Below are 23,137 nucleotides of genomic sequence, written 5' to 3' on the forward strand. Positions count from 1 at the left end.
TGTGATTTGCACAGGAATGCGGTGTGGTTCCTGTGCGAATCACATGCGATGTGCCACACCGCATCAGTGTGAACCAGGGCATGGACGCATAGGCTAGGATAGAGGACCATTTAGATGCAAGAAAAAAAAAAGTCAAACGCTTGTAAAAGCACCATTTTTTATATCCTGTTTGCGCGAGGCCTTAGATTTAGATCTATATTTGTACAGCCAACTTAAAGGCTCATGCACGCAGACGTAAAAAATGCTGCCCTCAGATCTGTAAATCATTTTATTTATTTCAGGTACTTATATAGCGCTGTCAATTTACACAGCACTTTACATATATATTGTACATTCACATCAGTCCCTAACCCTCAAGGGGCGTACAACCTAAGGTCCCTAACTCACATTCATAAATACTAGGGCCAATTTAGACAGGATCCAGTTTACCTACCAGCATGTCTTTGGAGTGTGAGAGGAAACCAGAGTACGCAGAGGAAACCCACGCAGGCACAGGAAGAACATGCAAACTCCAGGCAGGTGGTGCTGTGGTTGGGATTTGACCCAAAGACCCTAGTACTGCCAGGCGGAAGTGCTAACCATTTAGCCACTGTGCTGCCCATAAAGTTTCTTTACGGATCTGGACACAGCAGTATTGTTTGCTATGAGCCCAGACACACAGCTGCGTTTACATTCAAATTGTGCTACGTAAAAATCCGTAAAAACAAAACAGATCATTCTGTATATGTGGTAACTTCTGTTTATTCTCATGTAAATGCATGTACATCCGCACACATGTAAATTTAAGCTAGAAAAATGGAAGAAGAATTTTGTGGATCTTTATGGTACCTTAACACCTGTTTATAGAATCAATTTAATGACCATTAGCTGCACTTTCTTTATGCAGGATCTTGCTGCCATCCTCTGTCAACAAGATCCTGTGTAGATATTAGGGAATTAATTACAGCCATGTGCATGAGATCTAAAGTATATATCAGGGGCAGACTGACCAGGGGCGGACTGACAACTCATGGGGCCCCCGGGCAATAGGGGATCATGGGGCCCCTGCGTCCTTGCCCAAACTCAAAAAAGCCTATGAAAAAGGTACCAGGGGCATCTCATAAGGCCCTTTACTGACCCCGGGCCCTCGGGCAGTGCCCGAGTTTCCAAATGGTCATTCTGCCCCTGGGACTGACAACTCATGGGGCCCCCGGGCAATAGGGGATCATGGGGCCCCTATGTCCTTGCCAAAACTCAAAAAAGCCTATGAAAAAGGTACCAGGAGCATCTCATGGGGTCCCCTACTGACCCTGGGCCCTCGGGCAGTGCCCGAGGTTGCAAATGGTCAGTCCGCCCCATTGCTCATGGGGCCCCCGGGCAATAGGGGATCATGGGGCCCCTGTGTCCTTGCCAAAACTCAAAAAAGCCTTTGAAAACGGTACCAGGAGCATCTCATGGGGCCCCCTACTGACCCTGGGCCCTCGGGCAGTGCCCGAGTTTGCAAATGGTCAGTCCGCCCCTGGGACTGACAATTCATGGGGCCCCCGGGCAATAGGGGATCATGGGGCCCCCGTGTCCTTGCCCAAACTCAAAAAAGCCTATGAAAAAGGTACCAGGGGCATCTCATGGGGCCCCCTACTGACCCCGGCCCTCAGGCAGTGCCCGAGTGTCCAAATGGTCAGTCCGCCCCTGGTATATATGTACTGTGCAGTCTAACATCCCATGTTGGTGTAAGGGATCATTTACACCTCAGTCTCCATGCTTATCACATGGTTCCTCCTGTGCGCTTGCATGCATTTTTAAGATGTTTGCAGCAAAACAATTGCAGTGCGTTTTTGCGATTTTCCTTAGGGCTCATTCACACAGTGACCTGCATTTTCCTACATGGCATTAATGCAGTTGTTTTGTATTTGTGCTAATCTCATTGCAACACAGCTGGGAAGTGTAGTGAGCTGCAGTAAAATGCAGACATGTAGCCTGTTACGGCAGTGGAATGGAATGCAGAATGCTTGTAACTGCATTTTTGCGTGATTACAGGGCAGCACAGTGGCTAAGTGGTTAGCACTTCCTCCTTGCAGTACTGGCACCACCTGTCTGGAGTTTGCATGTTCTCCCTGTGCTTGCGTGGGTTTCCTCCGGGTACTCTGGTTTCCTCCCACACTCTAAAGACATGCTGGCAGGTGAATTGGATCCTGTCTAGATTAGCCCTAGTATGTGTATGTATGAATGTGAGTTAGGGACCTTAGATTGTACACCCCTTGAGGGTTAGGGACTGATGTGAATGTACAATATATATATGTAAATGCACTGCGTAAATTGAGCTATATAAGTACCTGAAATAAATAATAATAATTACATAAATTTACTCTAGGTTCACACCTATGCAGGTTACGTTTGACCCGTTTTTGCATTTTAAAATTTTTCTTGTTGTGTCTTATCTCTAGTCTAACCCTAGGCTTGTGTTTCTTTCTGTTTTTTTTTTCTCATCCCCCACATCTCTTCTAACATTCTGCTAAAACTTTGTAATAGTACTGCTTGGACCTTGAAGAAGGGGACATACCCCGAAAGCCTGTTCTCAAAATTGTATGTTAGTGCAACTAAAAAAATTCACGGACAGTACTCAATTGTTTCTTGTTGCTAAGCAGGTTTAAAATGCAAAACGCATCAAAAACCTGTAAAAAAAAGCCTCAACAATGCACTACATGCTTTTCTGCAGCATCGCCATTGAAGTCTGTAGAACCAAAAATTGCAACGCTTTGCGTTTAAGAAAGTCCCTGACCCTGTCCAAAAAACACACCGGGTGAAAACGCATGGATGTCAACCTGTCCCATAGGAAATCATGTTAAATGGACTGTACTGCGTTTCTGCAAAGTGCTGCGTAAAACGCTTAGGTGTGAACCTGGGGTTAGTGTTACTTTGTGACACTTCAAATACAGTTAAAACAAAAACGGTTTGCACTGAAACATTCGCTGCACTTGCAGCCTCACTGACATGACAGCAGCCTACATTCACACTCTGTGCATGTCAGAAACACACGCCAAATCGCACGCTTTCCCAGCTCATGCAGAAATGTGCTGCATTTTAGCACAGTGGTGTCATTACTTCCTAATGGCAGCCCCACACATCTGCTAATACACACATTTTCGTATGTGCCAAATCGCATGATACTGCAGCACCATGTGGTTCGGTGTGGCGTGATTCTGCAAAAGGATCGGGGACTGCTTTGCACGTTTCTTGCCCATAGGCAGCCTATTAAAATGAAAGAGCTGCCCTACATGTGATGTGCGGAAACTGCCTCTCTGTTGCACCTTCACGGTGTGAATGAAACCCTATTAGGGCCTATTCACACCAGATGCAGTTTGATGCATTTTTGACTGCATTCCAATTGCAAAGACCGTCCAAAATCTAGGCTATCCTATGGGTATAGTTCACACCACTACAGTGCAGTGCAGTGAAAAAAAGCACAGCATGCTGCATATTTCCCGCACAGCAAATGAGTAAAAACACATGTAAACGTGCAAAAATGCACCTGAATGCTTTGCAGCGCACATAAAACCCCACAGAATGAAAGCATACCTCCCAATTTATGAACTTCAGAATGAGAGACATCCGAGGGAGGAAGTGACCTGTGGTGTGCGTAGCGTGCCATGGCAAAATGGGTGTGGCTAAATACAGTGGGAGGGGCCTAAGGGGTGTAGTTGAACAAAACCCAGGATTCCTGGTACCTATAAAATAAGATTTGATTGCTGTGCCACAAGCAAGTGTCTCACGGACACAAACCCCTGCACAATCATTAAAAAAGAAAAGAATAAAAAGCTTCTATTACAAATGGTTTTGCACAAACTGTGAAAGAGTGTGTTACACAAAATGTGGAAGGATTCAGCAATGCATGACATACAGAGTGCAGGATTCAGGAATGTGTTACATACAGAGTGCAGTATTCAGGAATGCGTTACGCACAGAGTGCAGGATTCAAGAATGCGTTACGTACAGAGCGCAGGATTCAATAATGCGTTATGTACAGATTGCAGGATTTAGGAATGCGTTACGTACAGACAGCAGGATTCAAGAATGCATTACGCACAGAGCGCAGGATTCAGGAATGCGTTACGTACAGAATTCAGGATTCAGGAATGCGTTACGTACAGAGCGCAGGATTCAGGAATGCGTTACGTACAGAGCGCAGGATTCAGGAATGCGTTACGCACAGAGCGCAGGATTCAGGAATGCCTTACGCACAGAGCGCAGGATTCAGGAATGCGTTACGCACAGAGCGCAGGATTCAGGAATGCGTTACGTACAGAGCACAGGATTCAAGAATGCGTTATGTACAGAGCGCAGGATTCAGGAATGCGTTATGCACAGCGCAGGATTCAGGAATGCGTTACGCACAGAGAGCAGGATTCAGGAATGCGTTACGCACAGAGCGCAGGATTCAGGAATGCGTTACGTACAGAGCGCAGGATTCAGGAATGCGTTACGTACAGAGCGCAGGATTCAGGAATGCGTTACGCACAGAGCGCAGGATTCAGGAATGGGGTACGTACAGAGCGCAGGATTCAGGAATGCGTTAAGTGCAGAGCGCAGGATTCACGAATGCATTGCATATAGAGTGCAGGATTCAGGAATGCATTACGCACAGAGCGCAGGATTCAGAAATGCGTTATGTACAGAATTCAGGATTCAGGAATGCGTTACGTACAGAGTGCAGGATTCAGGAATGCGTTACGTACAGAGCGCAGGATTCAGGAATGCGTTACGTACAGAGCGCAGGATTCAGGAATGCCTTACGCACAGAGCGCAGGATTCAGGAATGCGTTACGCACAGAGCGCAGGATTCAGGAATGCGTTACGTACAGAGCGCAGGATTCAGGAATGCGTTACGTACAGAGCGCAGGATTCAGGAATGCGTTACGCATAGCGCAGGATTCAGGAATGCGTTACGCACAGAGAGCAGGATTCAGGAATGCGTTACGCACAGAGCGCAGGATTCAGGAATGCGTTACGTACAGAGCGCAGGATTCAGGAATGTGTTACGTACAGAGCGCAGGATTCAGGAATGCGTTACGCACAGAGCGCAGGATTCAGGAATGCGTTACATACAGAGTGCAGGATTCAGAAATGGGGTACGTACAGAGCGCAGGATTCAGGAATGCGTTAAGTACAGAGCGCAGGATTCACGAATGCATTGCATATAGAGTGCAGGATTCAGGAATGCATTACGCACAGAGCGCAGGATTCAGGAATGCATTAAGTACAGAGCGCAGGATTCAGGAATGCATTAAGTACAGAGCGCAGGATTCAGGAATGCATTAAGTACAGAGCGCAGGATTCAGGAATGCGTTACATACAGAGCGCAGGATTCAGGAATGCGTTACGTACAGAGCGCAGGATTCAGGAATGCGTTACATACAGAGCGCAGGATTCAGGAATGGGGTACGTACAGAGCGCAGGATTCAGGAATGCGTTAAGTACAGAGCACAGGATTCACTAATGCATTGCGTATAGAGTGCAGGATTCAGGAATGCATTACGCACAGAGCGCAGGATTCAGGAATGCGTTAAGTACAGAGCGCAGGATTCAGGAATGCGTTACATACAGTGCGCAGGATTCAGGAATGGGGTACGTACAGAGCGCAGGATTCAGGAATGCGTTAAGTACAGAGCACAGGATTCACGAATGCATTGCGTATAGAGTGCAGGATTCAGGAATCCATTACGCACAGAGCGCAGGATTCAGGAATGCGTTAAGTACAGAGCGCAGGATTCAGGAATGCGTTAAGTACAGAGCGCAGGATTCAGGAATGGGGTACTTACAGAGCGCAGGATTCAGGAATGCGTTACGCACAGAGCGCAGGATTCAGGAATGCGTTACGTACAGAGCACAGGATTCAGGAATGCGTTAAGTACAGAGCGCAGGATTCACGAATGCATTATGTATAGAGTGCAGGATTTTCTCATGTGAGCTCCATTTACATGCCTTTGCAAGCCTTTGTTGAGTTGCGTTTACTTGTGTTTGCAGTGCGGTCACGTGCGTTTCAATGCAAAAAAATGCAGCATGTGTTACTTTTTTGAATGCATGTGAAAGCGGCTCAGTGGTGTAAACTAGGCTCACTGAAATACATTCTTTTTTTTTGTACTGTGTTTAAAAACGCGTTCGGTAGCATATGGCGTAAACGAGCCCTACAGCAGACAGTTAGGTAATATTTGGGCAGCGTGCAGCCAGGAGCGTCCTTTAGGGCACAAGGCCAACCAGCAGTGTGGATGAGGTGCAGAGTGATACATTGAGGAAGCAGACACACAGGTAAATCCATGGAGGGAGGGAGGAGAGAGATCAGGGCAGCAGAGAGGGAGGGGACAGACGCAGCACGCAGTCCCTGTCCCTGCCTCCGCCACACATCCAAGGTCCTCTCCTGACTAGCTGGGGTAGAGCTTGTCCCCTCCTACACTGCACACACCAGCATTGGCTGCACCTAGACTGGGGAGCATGGAGCTGATGGTAGGACTGCACACCTCTCTGCCAGCACAGGGTTTTCCTGCTGTCAGTTTCACAGCTTTTAATTAAAGCATCCCCCCCCCTCCAACCTTAGCCAGCACTCCCTCCCTCTGCCTCACTCCCTCCCTCCCTCCTCTGGGAAGCTAGGGGGAACAAAGGAGGAGGGGGACAAGCAAAGAGGGGCAGACTGGGAGAAAGAGGGAGACAGGCTGCAAAAAAAAGAAGAGAGGGGGGCAGGTGAAAAATCAGACCAGGATTAGACATCCTTGGAGAGAGACAGCTGAGGCTGCAGAAGAGCGCACCCTGCAAGCGAGCGGAGAGACAGCTGGCCACACGAGGCTGCGGGAAGAGACAGGTGCTATCTATGTGCGGAGAGCGTCTGGCACCTGCTGCAAGACAAGGGAGACAGAGGACAGTCATCTGATTTCAAGGAGACGTCCCCCCTGCTTCTCCCCCAGGGACTATCACAGCTCCACGTTACAAGCCCATTTCATTTTCCCTTTATTACAGCCAGCCCCAGGAGACAACCGGGGGGTGGGGGGGGGGAATCCTACCACTATTTTTGGAGGGAGGAGTTGCCATCGTCAATTTTTGTCACTTGTACCCTCTATCCGTTTTATACAATTGATCTGGTAACACCGGGATTTCATTTTCGGTGCTCAGGAATTCCATCGTTATTGGACGCCCTCTCTTAATGCCTCCTCGTTTTTATTCGTAAAAAAATACACCGCAGGTTTTCATAGCCATCAACCTAAATTTCAGGCGTTTGCCCATAGGGATGCTCAGTGTATCTTCTTAGCCTTCTAGTGCCTCGATCTTTTGGGGGGGCTTAGCCCCCTTTTCTGTTCCGCTTGACCATCGTTACCCCCTTCAAACCATGAAGCCTTTGGAGAAATTTTTAAAGAAGCAGAGCTCCCACATCTCAGGTCCCAAGCACCTTCACCGAAGGCAAAGTGTGTCCAAAATTCTGCCCTCGTTCCTGAGGGATAACCCGGGAGACTCTTCTGGTGGGGAGAAATGTGAGGAAGACCCCAGTGCTGGACCCACGCCTTCTCATGACTGCTTGGAACTGCCAGATGGACTGCGTTCCCCCCTCTCCTTTTCCTCTGATGAACTGTCACCTTCAGAACCTGTGACTCCACCACCTGGGTCTGGTGGATGGACACTTTCTCCTCCTGGACTGCTGCTTGCCCCAGATACCCCAGAGGCTCTTCTGGGTAGGGTACTGGACCAGTTACTAACTGCCCCAAGACTAAGCGATGCAGCTGGTAAGTAAAGAGTGAAGGGATGAGCTAAGATATAAGCATATCTTGTATGACCAAAGGTTGAATTTTCTAAGTTATAGCAATTCTTATGTGCCATAACAGTTGTTATTCTCAACAGTAGCTGAAGATAACAATCAGATTGCTGAAATAATAAATGTTATGACCAATTACACATTTGTTATAGCTTAGTGAATTAAGCTGTGCGTGGTTTTTTTGTGGTATTGATGGTATCAAAGCTACATTTGACAGTGTGGCTATCCAGGACAATGAAATGGTGCTTCTGTGCTGTAGTTTGAATAAAATCTAGTTCAGTGGTTGACACTTCTATACAGAGTCCAAGAGCCAGTCAGTCCAACTTAGCAGCTAGCTGGTACTGGAGCGAGGAGTATGTACTTTCCCTTAGAGCAGCCTTTCTTTTTAACATGGAGGAATCCTTGAAATAACTTTCAGGCCTTAGGGAACCTCCAACAACAGTTGCTATATCCACAACTCTGGGGATATTAGCATGGTGGTCAGAGGGAAGAATACTCCTTACATTAGTGGTCATTGGGAAGAATATTTCTTACATTTGTGATAATTGGGAAGAATGTCCCTTACGTTGGATATCAGCATGAAGAAGGCTGCTTACACTTGTGGTCAGTGAGAAGAATGATCCTTTCATTGGTGGTCAGTATTTGTGGTCATTGGGAGGAATGCCCCCACATTGGTGATGTGTGGGAAGCAATGCCCCTTACGTTGGATATCAGCATGAAGAAGGCTGCTTACATTGGTGATCTATGGGAAGCATAGTCCTTGCATTTGTGATCATTGGGAAGAATGTTCCCTACACTGGTGGTCAGGGGGAAGAATGATCCTTACACTGGTGGTCAGTGTTTGGGGTCAGTGGGAAGAATGGTAATACCAAGATTTCATTTTGGGTGCTCAGGAATTCCATTGACATTGAACACCCTCTTTTATTTAATACCACTTCATTTTAATTTGTAAAAAGCACACGGCAGGTTTTCATACCCATCACTCTAACTCTCAGGACTTTGTCCGTAGGGATGCTCAGTATTTCTTCTTAGCCTTTTAGTGCCTCAAGCTTTTAGGGGGCTCAGCCCCCTTTTCTGTTCTGCTTGGCCATCTTTATCCCCTTCAAACCATGAAACCTTTGGAGAGATTTTTAAAAGAAGAACATCTCAGTCCCCACATCTCAGGTCCTAAGCACTTCCAACGAAGATAAAGTGTGTCCAAAATTCTGCCTTAGGCCTTAGGGAACCTCCAACAACCATTACTATAACCACAACTCAGGGTAAATTAGCATGGTGGTCAGAGGGAAGAATACTCCTTACATTAGTGGTCATTGGGAAGAATATTTCTTACATTTGTGATCATTGGGAAGAATGTCCCTTACATTGGATATCAGCGTGAAAAAGGCTGCTTACACTTGTGGTCAGTGGGAAGAATGATCCTTTCATTGGTGGTCAGTATTTGTGGTCATTGGGAAGAATGCCCCCCACATTGGTAATCTGTGGGAAGCATAGTCCTTGCATTTGTGATCATTGGGTATTAGTGGTCAGTGGGAATAATGCTTCTTAGACTGGGGATCATTGCGAAGAATTCTTCCTACACTTGTGATCATTGGGAAGGATACTGCTTACATTTGTGGTCATTGAAAAGAGTGCACCTTTCATTGGTGATCAGTGGGAAGAATGCTTCTACCATTGGTGGTCAGTGGGATGAATGTGACTTACACTGGTTATCAGTGGGAAGAAAGCTCCATAGGCCTGGTTCACACCTATGCAGTTTACTTTTGATTAATTTCAGTGCTTTTTGTGGTGCATTTTTTACATGAGTTTTTGATGTGTTTTGTGGTTTTTTTATGCTTTTTTTTGGACAGTTTGTTGTTGGGCAGATTATAAAATGCATAAAAAATGTGTCAAAAACGCACTACATGATTTTCTGCAGCCTCTCCATTGAAGTCTATTGGACCAAAAATGCACTGACCTTTTCCAAAAACGCAGTGGCTGAAAAAAGCATAGATGTGAACATGTCCCATAGGAAACCATGCTAAATGGACTGTAGTACGTTTCTGCAAAAAAAGCACCAAAAAATGCATAGGTGTGAACCAGGCCTTACATTTGTGGTCAGTGGGAAGAATGCACTTTACATTGGAGGTCAGTGGGAAGAATGCTCCTTACTTTGGTAATCAATCAGAAGAATGCTCCTTACATTGGTGATCAGTGGAAATAATGTTCCTTACATTGGTGATTAGTTGGAGGAATGTGCCTTACATTGGTGGTCATTGGAAAAATGTTCCTTACATTGGTGGTCAGTGGGAAGAATGCTCCTTACATTGGTTGTCAGTGGCAAGAATGCTCCTTACATTGGTGATCAGTGGGAAGAATGCTCCTTACATTGGTGATCAGTGGGAAGAATTCTCCTTACATTGGTGGTCAGTGGGAAGAATGCTCCTTACACTGGTGATCAGTGAGAAGAATGCTCCTTACATTGGTGGTCAGTGGGAAGAATGATCCTTACATTGGTGATCAGTGGGAAGAATGCTCCTTACATTGGTGGTCAGTGGGAAGAATGCTCCTCACATTGGTGGTCAGTGGGAAGAATGCTCCTTACATTGGTGATCAGTGGGAAGAATTCTCCTTACATTGGTGGTCAGTGGGAAGAATGCTCCTTACACTGGTGATCAGTGGGAAGAATGCTCCTTACATTGGTGGTCAGTGGGAAGAATGCTCCTTACATTGGTGATCAGTGGGAAGAATGCTCCTTACATTGGTGGTCAGTAGGAGGAATGCGCCTTACACTGGTGGTCATTGGAAGAATGCTGCTTACATTGGTGTTTAGTGGTAATAATGCTCCTTACAATGGTGGTCAGTGGGAGGAATGCTCTCCTTTAGGCCCCTTCAAATGGGCAATGCTGCTGATTTGCAATCCATGGTGGATCGCTTTACCAGCTGTAGCTGGCCTGCAGTTAGTAGGCCATAAGGAGGCAATATGTCGCCTCCAACACACCTGTTTGAAGAGGAATTTCACCCTGAAATCCCTCTTCTCCACACTGCAACTGTGTAATTAAGATGCAGGGGCGATGTGGTAGTAGCATGGCCACTGCCTTGTTGTGGCTGCAACAAGGTGTATGGGCCATCCGACAGCCATTGCAGAGTTTTAACAGGCGGCTGAGATGTGTTAAAAAAAAACCATGTGCAAGGGGCCCTACAGATAGCTAAAAACATTCACGTTGTCAGTAATTACTTATCTTAGAGGCAGAAATTGCTCATTGCTCAAAGAACCTCTAGAAACCTCTGGAGGAACTTTAGGGTTCCGTGGAACTCTGGTTGGGAAAGACTGCCATAGAGTAAAAGAAAAGCCAAGGATAGGTGAGGATGGCAGACCTGATATACTGAATTATTAACATGCTCTTAATATGAAGTTGACCAAAGGAGGCTATAGACATACTGTATAAGTTACCTTTTTTTGACGTGGTTTGTAAAGGTACCAACTTCAGGGCTGTCATCCAGATCCTGACTTCATTACCTATTAAGTCATCGACCCAGAACAAGCCTTGAAGGACTTTGCAGACCTTTCAAATTTTGCCTGGCTGGATGCTTGTTCCAGAGTAATGATACTCTAGGGCAGTGTTTCTCAACCGGGGTTCCACGGGAGAACTCCCCAGGGGTTCTGCGGATATCTACCCGTCAATCACAGACAGCTGACGGGTAGATCGATTCTCAGCAACACATGCAGAGTAGTGCTGTAATAAGACCGCTCTCGTAGCGCGATGATTCTCGTTGGCCCCTCCTTTCCTCCCGTCCACCCCAGGTGCTTGTATGTGATATCACCTGGGGTGAACGGGCGGAAAGAAGTGCCCTGTGCCCTGTACCCTGCTGTATGCCTGTACCCTTCTTTGTGCCCTGTGCCCTTTTGTTTGCCCTGTACCCTACTGTGTGCCCTATATCCTTCTGTGTACCCTGCTGTGAGCCCTGTACCCCTCTGTGTGCCCTGCTGTGTGCCCTGTACCCTTATGTATGCCTTGTACCCTGCCGTGTACCCCATGTTAAGTTGTGTGCCCCATGCCCTGCTGTGAGCCCTTTGATATGCCCCATATTCTGCTGTGTGCCCCATGATGTTCCCTATGTTCTGCAGTGTGCCCCATGTTCTGCTATGAGCCCCATGACGTGCCCCATGTTCTGCTATGAGCCCCATGATGTGCCCCATGCCCTGCTGTGTGCCCAGTGATGTGCCCCATGCCCTGCTGTGTGTCCAGCGATGTGCCCCATGCCTTGCTGTGAGCCCCATGATGTGCCCCCTGTTCTGCTGTGAGCCCCATAATGTGCCCCATGTTCTGTGTGCCCAGCGATGTGTCCGATGCCCTGCTGTAAGCCCCATGATGTGCCCCATGTTTTGCTGTGAGCCCTGTGATATGCCCCTTGCCCTGCTGTGAGCCCCATGATGTGCCCCTTGCCCTGCTGTGAGCCCCATGATGTGCCCCTTGCCCTGCTGTGAACCCCATGATGTGCCCCTTGCCCTCCTGTGAGTGCCATGATGTGCTTCATGTTCTGCTGTGTGCCTCATGATGTGCCCCATGTTCTGCTGTGTGCCCTATGATGTGCCCCATTTTTTACTATGAGCCCAATGATGTGCCCCATGTTCTGCTGTGAGCCCCATGATCTGCCACATGTTCTGCTGTGAGCCCTATGATGTTCCCCTATGCCCTGCTGTGTGCCCTATGTCCTGCTGTGTGCCCTATGATGTGCCCCATGTTCTGGCGTTTGCACCATAATGTGCCCCCCATGTAATTTTCCCTATTGTGCCTCATAATGTGCCTTGCTGTCCCTCCTGTATTGTGTCCTCCTGACCTCCTGTGCTCTGTCCTGCTGCCCGATGTACACTGCTTATCTCAAGTAAAACCCAGAATTGAGCATCTGTGCAGAATAAATACAGCATAAGTTTCACATAAAATAGCTAAGTTTTAATATTTTTTTCTATTATTTAATGCTTTTTCTTTATAATTATATATCACAGCTCGCTTATCACACCAATATTCCTTGAGCTATAGATCTGAACGTTATTTCAGGGTTCCCCGAGATCTCAAACTTTTTGCCAGGGGTTCCTCGAAAGTAAAAAAGGTTGAGAAACATTGCTCTAGGCCAAACTTTCTAAATAAAGGGCCAGTTTACCATCCTTCAGACTTTAGGGGGGCCAGACTGTGCCCAGTGGGAGTGAACAATGTCCCATTCCCCATTGTTGGTGTCAGTTTGAGGAATAGTGCCTCCTTATTGGTGTCAGTAGAAGGAAAAGTGCCATTGGTGTCAGTGAAAGGAATTATGTCGGTGTCAATAGGAATGATAGTACCCTAAGGTTGATATCAGTGGCAGGAATTATGCCCCATCGTTGATGTCAGTGGGAGGAAAAATGTCTCAAGGGCCAGATATAGGCAAGCAAAGGGCCACATCCGGCCCCCGGGCTGAAGTTTGGAGACCACTGATCTAGGCAATTAAAGGCAGGATTAGGATGACCAGCAAAGGGTCTTGCACCTTTAAGAACCAAGATAACTTATTTCTATCCACTGACAGCTACTCCGATATTTGTCCTCACAGGCCTGTCTCACATGAGCAGGTATGTATTGTCACCTGATTAGTAATATACAGAATTCTATTTCTGGCACTCTTGAGTAGCCCATGATGTGTCATGGACCTTAGAATGGAAGGTATGACATCATGAAGTGCATGCTCCAATGATTACAAAGACTAGGTGTGTAAAGCATAATGTAAGTGGTATATATGAAAGGGTGAAACAGAAGACGTCAAAATGATGAACCTTTTTTTAAATCCTAACTTTAATTTGCCCAGTGGCTGAACAAAAAAAAAAATCTATGGCCAGCTTTGGGCTCCTTTCACACTAGAAGCAGTGTTTACTACCCCCCTGAAAAGCGATCTGGATCGCTTTTTAAAGGAAGTTGAAAAGGTTTGCAGGTGTTTAGGAAGCAGTACTACTGCCTGTTTTTTTTACTGCCCAATTGCATTGCGGGACCACACCATGTTGACCAGCAAAGCACGGACCTATTCACCTACATGGGAAAGTTTGACAGATGATGCCACCTGTCCAGCTCAGCATGTCATGTTAAAAATTACTTCTAGGTGCATGCTTAGGGGATGGTAAAAACATGGATCTATCAACTGCTTTCTACTGCCCCCTTGCTCATGTAAATGGAGCCTAAAGCTGGGTACACTCCGTGAGTCTTTTTTTGTTCAACCAGCAGGCTGAATGAAATAGAACTCACAAATTCACACATCTACATGCAGGGGTGTATTTAACACAAGGCATTTGCCTAGGGCGACATTTTTCAGGGGGGCAGCACCACCCCCCAAAAGAAGGTCTGAAAGGAGGGACACACACAGCATGGGGACCAGGTGGGATTTGAGAGAGGTTGTGGGCTGCTTGATAGTGTATGCAGAGCCTAACTCTTGTTCCCGGGGATGTCCGGAGCTGTGAAGGTGGGTGTCTTATCTCTTTCCAGGGTGTTTGGTTGCCAGTGTATGGGCGGCGGTGGTAGTGGAAGGCTCTCTCGGTTGTATGGGGGGCTGGGGTGTTGTTGGTCAATGTCAGGCTCTCTTTGTGGGGGAGGGAGGTGGTAGTCAGTGTCAGGGTCTCTCCTTGGGGGGGGAGCCAATTTGTGTGTTGCCTAGGGCAGCACGAAACCTAAATACACCACTGTCTACACGGGTGATGTGGATGCAGGGATCTCCCCCACTTTTGTATTCTGTTCTGACAGTGGGGACTCCCCTGTTAGAATACAAAATCAGCACTGCAGCCAGTGGCTGCAGCAGCTGATTGAATACTGCTTTTCCAGCAGGACTGTTCCACAGAGACTGGTTTAACAATCAGCTTCTGTTGCACAGAGAGGGCTACACATGGATTGAAATTCAGCCATTTTATGCTCAACCAACCTAATTTAACTAGGTACACACTACAAGAAAAATCGTCCGGTTTCACAGCAAGTCGAACCCAAGGATGGTGCTAATTGTACAAAAGTTCTTGAACGACACAGCCTTTTTTTTGTTGTTTGTTTGAAATAGAAACATTGTAGCGTAGATTATTGTTGTTTATTGTTTCTGATCATGCTCAGTCTTTTGTGTCTGATTGTTCTTGTACAAAAACAGGTAAATGAAAACCGTTAGGCTGGCCACACATTATACAATTTTCTTGAGATTTTTGGTTTAGATTTTCCAAAAACCATATAATAGGAGGCCAGAACTAACAACACTTCCAATTGTATCCAATCAGGCAGGCTCTTGCTTTACATAGTTGAAGATAAATATAAAGGAAATTGGACAGAAAATTGTATAGTGTATGGCCAGCCTAAGTTCTGTTCACGTACGAGAACATTTTTAGAGATTGTTCCTTCAGAAATTTTTGTTTGGAAAGTTAGAGTGTCGAAAGTTGTGAAAACACTATGCGAAAATCAAACGATCATTCCTCGTGTGGAATTTTTCTTCCAATTTATGTATCCCGCTTTTCAGTACGTCTCTTCTCACCTTACAGCGAAACTATACTCACCTTGGATCCAGCGATGTGGGGTCCCAGATCTCTACGCTGACATCTTCGGGTGGCTGGCTTTTTGGGGGCGATTTCTGACCGCTGGCGTTGACTCGGGAGGGAATGACGTGACTTCTGTGCACGTGCAGGAGCTCGGTCAGTTTCAGCATTGACTGATTTTGTACAGAGAGCTGCGCCTGCGTGGCTCACTGTACAGGGGTGGACAGGCAGGTAACTAACTTTAATGCAGAAGAGACAAATGTATTTCTCTTTTGCACTCATTTTTCTGCCTGTTCACCGTTTTTATTTTTACCTGAAGTTCCACTTTAATTTTTAGCATTAGCTCCACTGCTAGTGGCTGTATCAGTGCTAAGCTGGCCATATATTGCTAGTTTTGGAGACTGAATGAAAAATATTGAATATATTATTCCTCCATCCACCCAAACAGCGTGGATGGAGGAATAATATATTACATTTTTTTCATTCCCTCTGTTGGGTATTTGTTGTCTGACAGCCTCCGCCACATGTGAAATTAGGCACCAGAGTGCTAAACCTGCAAAAGACACATAACTACACTTTTTAATCAGAGTATAGCATCAAGTCATTTAAACTCCTGGGATATTGATCTGGTCAGTAAGGCTACGTTCACACTAGCGTTGTGTGCAGGCGGCAGAGAGGCGTTTTGGAAGCGTTTTTACCAATTCTGCACATTGCAGCACATGGTGCTGTTCTAATGGGAGCATTAGCATCGCGGCAAAACTGACACCTCTGGTCGAGTCAGGAGGCGTTGAAGCCTCCTATTCTAGTCTATTGTGCTGCTCTGCAAACACCCGGCTGGCGTTTGCGGTGCGGTTGCGATGCGGTTGTGGAGCAGTAACACCATTTAAACCTCATTATTGGCGTTTGCGGAGCATTTTTAGTGCTCCGCAAACTCCTAGCAACCGCCGCTGAACTGCGCATGCAGAGTTTGCCGAGCGTTTGCTGAGCGTTTGCCGAGCGTTAAGAAAACGCTCCGCAAACGCCGGACCAACGCTTGCCAAAAGCTATAGGGGTGTTTGGCAAGCGTTGGTAAAACAGTCAAGTGTGAACAAGCCCTTAAATAGACAAGGGGGTTGTTTCAGCTGCTTTGGTGTTAATTAAATTAACAACAGGTGGACTAGATGGGCAACAATGAGACGACCCCCAAACCAGGAATGCTTTTACTGGTGGAATCCACTGACATTTTTTTCCTTACTCATCTTTTCTGACTGTTTTTAACTAGTTTTGCATTTGGCTAGGGTCAGTGTCACTGCTGGTAGCATCAGGCGATACCTGGACTCTACAGAGGTTGCACAGACTGTCCACCTCTTCCAGGATGGCACATCAATACGTACTATTGCCAGAAGGTTTGCTGTGTCTCCCACAACAGTCTCAAGAGCATGGAGGAGATTCCAGGAGACAGGCAGTTACTCTAGGAGAGCTGGACAGGGCCGTAGAAGGTCCTTAACTTATCAGCAGGGCCATTATCTGCTCCTTTGTGCAAGGAGGAACAGGATGGGTACTGCCAGAGCCCTACAAAATGACCTCCAGCAGGCCACTGGTATGAATGTCTTTGACCAAACAATCAGAAACAGACTTCATGAGGGTGCCCTGAGGGCCCAACGTCCTCTAGTGGGCCCTGTGATCACTGCCCGGCACTATAGAGCTCGACTTGCATTTGCTAATGAACACCAGAATTGGCAGGTCCACCACTGGCGCCTTGTGCTTTTCACAGATGGGAGCAGGTTCCCCCTGAGCACATGTGACAGACGTGAAAGGGTCTGGAGAAGCCGTGGAGAACGTTATGCTGCCTGTAACATCGTTCAGCATGACCGTTTTGGTGGTGGGTCAGTGATGTTCTGGGGAGGCATATCCATGGAGGGACGTACAGACCTCTTCAGGCTAGACAATGGCAACCTGACTGCCATTACGTATGGGGATGAAATCCTTGGACCCATTGTCAGATCCTACACTAGTGCAGTGGGTCCTGGGTTCCTCCTGGTGCACAACACTGCCTGGCCTCATGTGGCGAAAGTATGCAGACAGTTCCATTGATACCATTGAATGGCCCCCACACTCACCTGACTAAATCCAATAGAACACCTCTGGGATATCATATTTTGGTCCATCCGACGATGCCAGGTTGCACCTCAGACTGTCCAGTCAGCGATGCCCTGGTCCAGATAGTCCTGGTAACTGCAATCCTACTTGAAATACAGGATTTTGCTGCTAAATTTCCAAGAGCTTCTACTGTACAAGAGACTGCTAGAGACATGCCAGCTATAACAGTGTTATGTTAGAGACTGCTAATAAATTAAGCTGCTGAACTGACCAAAATAATTTTCATGGGTGGCCCTTTTGGCACCACTTGGCTCAACAAAAGTCGATTTTTCAACCAACTTTTGTAGAAAAAAGTCTGGTGGAAAATTCTTTGTAAATGCTGCTAGCAACAGATGCAGCCACTGGTTGGGTATTCTGTCTGTCAGAATACCGTAACTAGCACTGCAGATTCATCCATCTACCGTGTTTAGCGTGGACGGGGGAATCAAGTGATATCTTCGGTGGGACTGAACGGGAGAAATCTTAGGAAGGCCATAGAGTATGCAATTGTCTTTCCTTCCACCACGGCAGAATACAATGATTAGTGTTGCTGGCTATAACCAGCACTAATCGTTTGGGAAAACCCTGACATGCTGGTTGCACACAAGAGATATATTCATACGTAGGTTTTTTTTTTCAGCATGAACGTAGGGGAACAGTTCCACCACTTCCAGCACTGAATAGGGTGCTGGAGTGTGCTGGAGGGTCTGTTGTTGCTAGGGGGGGGACAATTCACTGCTGGAGAGGTCTCTTGTTGCTAGGGGTGGGACATTTCGCTGCTGGATAGGTCTCTTGTTGCTGGTGGGGGATCTATTTTTGTTGGGGATTATTTTCTACTGTTGAAGGAGGGCTCTATTGTTTTTGGCTTCTGGAGAGTCTACTGATGCTGGTTGCTGGGAGATCTATTGTATTGTTGCTGGCGAGGGGTTAGTGTTGCTGGGGAGATCTATTGTTGCTGGTGAGGGATCTACTGTTGCTCAGGGGATCTATTGTTGTTCAGGTGGTCAATTGTTGCTGGGAGGGAATTCCTGTTGCTGGGAGGATCTATTGTTGCAGGCTACAGGGGATTGTGCTCGGAGCTGGGTATGGAACAGAGACAAGGGGTGACTTGGAATGAGGAGTATCTGCACCTCTTCTCTGAGAAAAAAGCCCTGCTCATACATACATACCAGGGGCGGACTGACCATTTGGAAACTCGGGCACTGCCAGAGGGCCCGGGGTCAGTAGGGGGCCCCATGAGATACCCCTGGTACCTTTTTCATAGGCTTTTTTGAGTTTGGGCAAGGACACAGGGGCCCCATGATCCCCTATTGCCCTGGGGCCCCATTAGTTGTCAGTCCACCCCTGATACATACATACAGTACATACATACATACTATTACTCAAAAACATAGTCATCGATATTTACTACTCCTACTAGTTGTTCCAAAATGAATGAGAAAGCTGATCTATGGTTCTTGATATCCTCCTGTATTCTCACGTAGAGTGGACTTGAAGAGGAAAGGCCAGCACTAAGATCCAGTTGGGCTCTGCCACAGTGTACATGCAGACAGGAGGGATAGCAGTGTTTCAGGATGGACCTTACCTGCTTTTCAGCAATACAGTATACTGTATAGTGCAGTGGTAGTCAGGGATTTGGCTGTGCTGTCTGGAAGTCCCTAACTCACGTTCATACATACTCATACTAGAGCCCAATTAGATGCAAGCCAATTAACCTACCAGCATGTCTTCCTAGGAAACCCACACAAGCACAGGGAGAACATGCAAACTCCATGCTGCTACTGATATACAGTATAATAAAAATTAACAGTGATTACCAAACCCTTCAACCTGGGTGGAATAATATATTACAATGTATGGCATGTCTTAGAATTTCTATGCAGAGTCTTCAGCACAAATGCAACTTTAAAATATCTCCTTAAAAAATAATAATACTAAAGACTCAAAGCCAAGCTAAGGAAGGCTTATAGACCAAAATGTAAAATCTGGGTTGAACTTCCACTTTGAGTCCATATTAGAACTCATGGTTGTGCTCCCATATATGATCCAATAAATCAGGACCGATGCCTTGTCCATAAGTTCTGACATACTCCCGTCATCTTCTCCGGACTCTTGACACAGAGTTGGCCTGGAGGCATTCTGTACACTACTGGTATGTGGAACACCCACAGAAATGTATTTCCTGCTTGTGTGATTGGCTCACTGATTTCCCCAGATGTCTGCACAAAGAATAAGATCAGATTTTAGGCATCCTCTGCAATAGGAATTGATTCTCTCCAAGGGTGAAATATTTCCGAAGGGATGCCGACACTGCAGCTGTTCTCATCACATTGAGAGTGTATCTGGTGATTATAATGAACCAGACCCTCTCATTCTGACGCAGTCTGTAGGCCTCATGCACACAGGACGTTAAAAAAAAAAACTCTCCTAGAAGCTGTCCTCCTGGCAGCAGCATTTTTGCAGAAAAAACACCTGACGCTTGTAAAAGTATTTAACGCTCTTACAAGAGTTTAGGTGTATTTACAAGCGTCAAGCGCTTGGGCGTTAATTCATTTCATTGGCCAGAATGCTATTTTATTCTGGCCATTGAAATTAATGCTTAAGCGCTAAACGCACCTAGCGTTTAGATGCGTTTAGATGTGTCAAGTGCTTTTTCTGCCAAAACACTGCTGTTCCTGGACGCACTGGCCCTGGGGGTTTTTTTCCTGCTAGTACACTCTACTGCTACTAAAAGCTTCTAAAAGTCTATGTGTGCATGGACACATAGGATAACATGGAGGGCTGTTTGGAAGCAGTAAAAAAAACGCATGACACCCCTAAAAGTGACTGCAAAAATGCCCTGTGTGCATGAGGCCCTAAAGAACATGGAGAGGCAAACAAACAATTTTTTTGGAAAAAAAAAAATAAGAATCTGCTACAAAGTTTGTTAAAACCCTTACAATCAGCAAAGATCAACCAGATAGGATTGTTTTTTTCTCAACAGAAATGAAATTACACCTTAAGAAAGGGGAAAAGTAGCACTGGACCCATAAGGGCGTTGCTATCCAACAGAAGTGTAATAGTATTGGTGTGGGTCAGGGGTATCAAACTCCATTTCATCACGGGCCGTATCAGCATTATGGTTGCCCTCAAAGGGCCGGTTGTATCTGTAAGACTAGAGGTCCAGAGCACCCTACCCCCCATTACATCAGATATCAAGAATCCCACATTCTAACATCACCGTGCGCCCCCTTTGGGGGCAGAGCTGGAAAGCAGAAAGTGCAGGGTCTGGAGGAGGACCAGAGGAGGAGTGGAGTCAGTTACCAGAGTCTGCTGAATGCTGAGACCAGGGGAGGCAGAGATGATTGGGTGCTGCAGCTGCAATTAGAGGTGCAGGATTTGGCAGAGGAGTTCTATTCTCCTCTCTGCTGCTGACTGCTGAGACAAAGTGGGGGGGGGGGAGACAAGGGAGTTCCTGCAGGAGAGGTGCAAGGGCCAAATGAAATGGCCTGGAGGGCCGGATTCAGCCTGCGGGCCTTGTGTTTGACACCTGTGATGTAGGTGATCTGATTACTGGGTAGACAGTTTCTACACCCCAGAGGATCAGCTCAGTTTTCTTGGTTTGTAATGTGCTCATTGGGAGTAGACAATGCCTCATCATTGGTGTCAGTGGTAAGAATAGTGCCCCATCGCTAGTGTCATTGGGAGGAATTTTGCTCCATCAATGGTGTTAATGAGAGGACACATAGCCAATTGTTGGTGTCATTGTGAGGAATTGTGCCCCATTGCTGGTGTCATTGGGAGGAATTGTTTCCCATTGTTGGTGTCACTGGGAAGAATTGTGCTTCGTTGTTGGTGTGATTGGGAGGAATTGTGCCCTATCATTAGTGTCAGTGGAAAGAATTGTGCCCCACTGTTGGTGTCATTGGGAGGAATAGTGCCCCATTGCTAGTGTAATTGGGAGGAATTTTGCTGCACCAGTGGTGTTAATGGGAGGACATATAACCAATTGTTGGTGTCATTGGGAGGAATAGTGCCCCATTGCTAGTGTAATTGTGAGGAATTTTGCTCCACCAGTGGTGTTAATGGGAGGACATATAACCAATTGTTGGTGTCATTGTGAGGAATTGTGCCCCATTGCTGGTGTCATTGTGAGAAATTGTGCCCCATTGTTGGTGTCAGTGGGGAGAATTGTTTTCTGTTGTTGGTGTCATTGGGAGGAAATGTACCCCATTGTTGGTGTCATTGGAAGGAATTGTGCCACTTCATTGCTGTCCGTAGGAGGACATATGCCCAATTGTTGGTGTCAGTGGGAGGAAACATGCCCAATTATTGGTGTCAGTGGATGGCCAGATAAAAGCAAGCAAAGGGCCGCATCTGTATATGTTTTGAGATATGGTTTTATATTTTGTAATAAAGATAAAATAATGTTTTTATATATATTTTCTGTTTTTGAATTATATTTGGTGCCAGGAAAGTCCCATACATCCATGATACAATTTGTCAGTTAAGAATTACACTGTCAGTTACCCTCCAACATTGTCTCTGGATTTTGGCTGCTGTGGATTACAGAGAACTGAGATGACTTCAGCATATATGTGATGTTTACTGGATGTACATTTTGCCATGCAGGCTCCTGTGAATGTAGCCTAAGGGTTCGTTCACACTGTGCAGAGACCTGTGTTTTTCTGCACTATGTGCCCTATTCAAAACAAAACCCTGGTGGTATGTTCAGTACAAGGCTTTGCAGAAATATGCAATATGTCTGCCATTCACAACACAAAGGAAAGTGAAAAAAAAAAAGAAAAGTTGTCTGATATTTTGACCTTCCCACCACTGAAAAATGGAAAACAAAGTGATGACAGAAGAGTAAAAATGCATGAAAAAAAACAAGTGATGTAAACGCATATGTATGCATGTCAAAATCTGTGCATCTTTTATTTCATGAGTTTGTGATGCAACATATAGTGTGGACGAGACATTTAAACAACAATTTTAAAGGCTCAGAAATTAGGGATTATTCATATGGGGGCACTGATCTGTACACCAGCGCAGAGCGCCGCATTTATCCACCCAGGAGGCACAGATCTTCACTGATCTTCCCGCACATCTCTGCCCGGCCATCTGAACGTGCACTAAGCACTGCATGGACCATCACATGGTCCTCTGCACAGGAGTACGGATCCTTGCACCCACATGAGTGAGACTGTTCCATTTCCACTGTATGAGTGCAGGACTTATTCTAGGGCTTATGGATATACAGAGTCAATCAGCTACCTGGATGTAGGCTGGACCTGTCAACTGCCAATTATACATCCTTTTTGGAAATCTCCAGTGATGGTGATGAGGACACAAGGAGGATTTGAGTATTGATATTCTATCTGGAACTGTTGTATTCTCTTTTAGGCATATCTGTTGCACTATTGTCTATTGCTCTTCTCCGCAGAGGACATACACCTACCTGGCCCCTACACTACTAGCCGGACAAACCTTGGCTCTTGGTGGATTTCAGCACACATCATAGCAGGGTCTTTCAGGGAGAATCTACATCTGCACAGCAAGGGGGATTGGGAGACTAGTGGGGGGCTGGCCCTAGTCACCTTGGTTTGGGTAAAGGGGGGGAGAGTCAGGGGTGTACTGGGAGGGAGAGGGTAGGGTAGGATTGGGTGGCACTTCTGGGGGGGTCGGTACAGGGTGGGGGGGTCGGTCAGGTAGGAGCGGGGGGAAACAGGGAGGGGATGCATGCACTTAATAAATTACATGTTTTTGCT

General features: G+C 46.4%; 1 protein-coding gene across 1 annotated transcript in view; it reads left to right on the forward strand.

The window, feature by feature from the left end:
• Nucleotides 1–6,368: 6,368 nt before the first annotated feature.
• RAPGEFL1 (Rap guanine nucleotide exchange factor like 1) overlaps nt 6,369–23,137 on the forward strand; it is a 92,782-nt gene continuing 76,013 nt past the window's right edge. Inside the window, exon 1 of the mRNA XM_089674386.1 lies at nt 6,369–7,742. Within this exon, the coding sequence (XP_089530512.1) occupies nt 7,352–7,742 (391 nt within the window). The 5' untranslated portion in view covers nt 6,369–7,351. The remainder of the gene's footprint in view (nt 7,743–23,137) is intronic.

This window comes from Staurois parvus, unplaced genomic scaffold, assembly GCF_062004578.1.
Source record: "Staurois parvus isolate SC_StPar_1 unplaced genomic scaffold, SC_StPar_1.0 ptg000151l, whole genome shotgun sequence".
Taxonomy (NCBI): Eukaryota; Metazoa; Chordata; class Amphibia; order Anura; family Ranidae; genus Staurois; species Staurois parvus.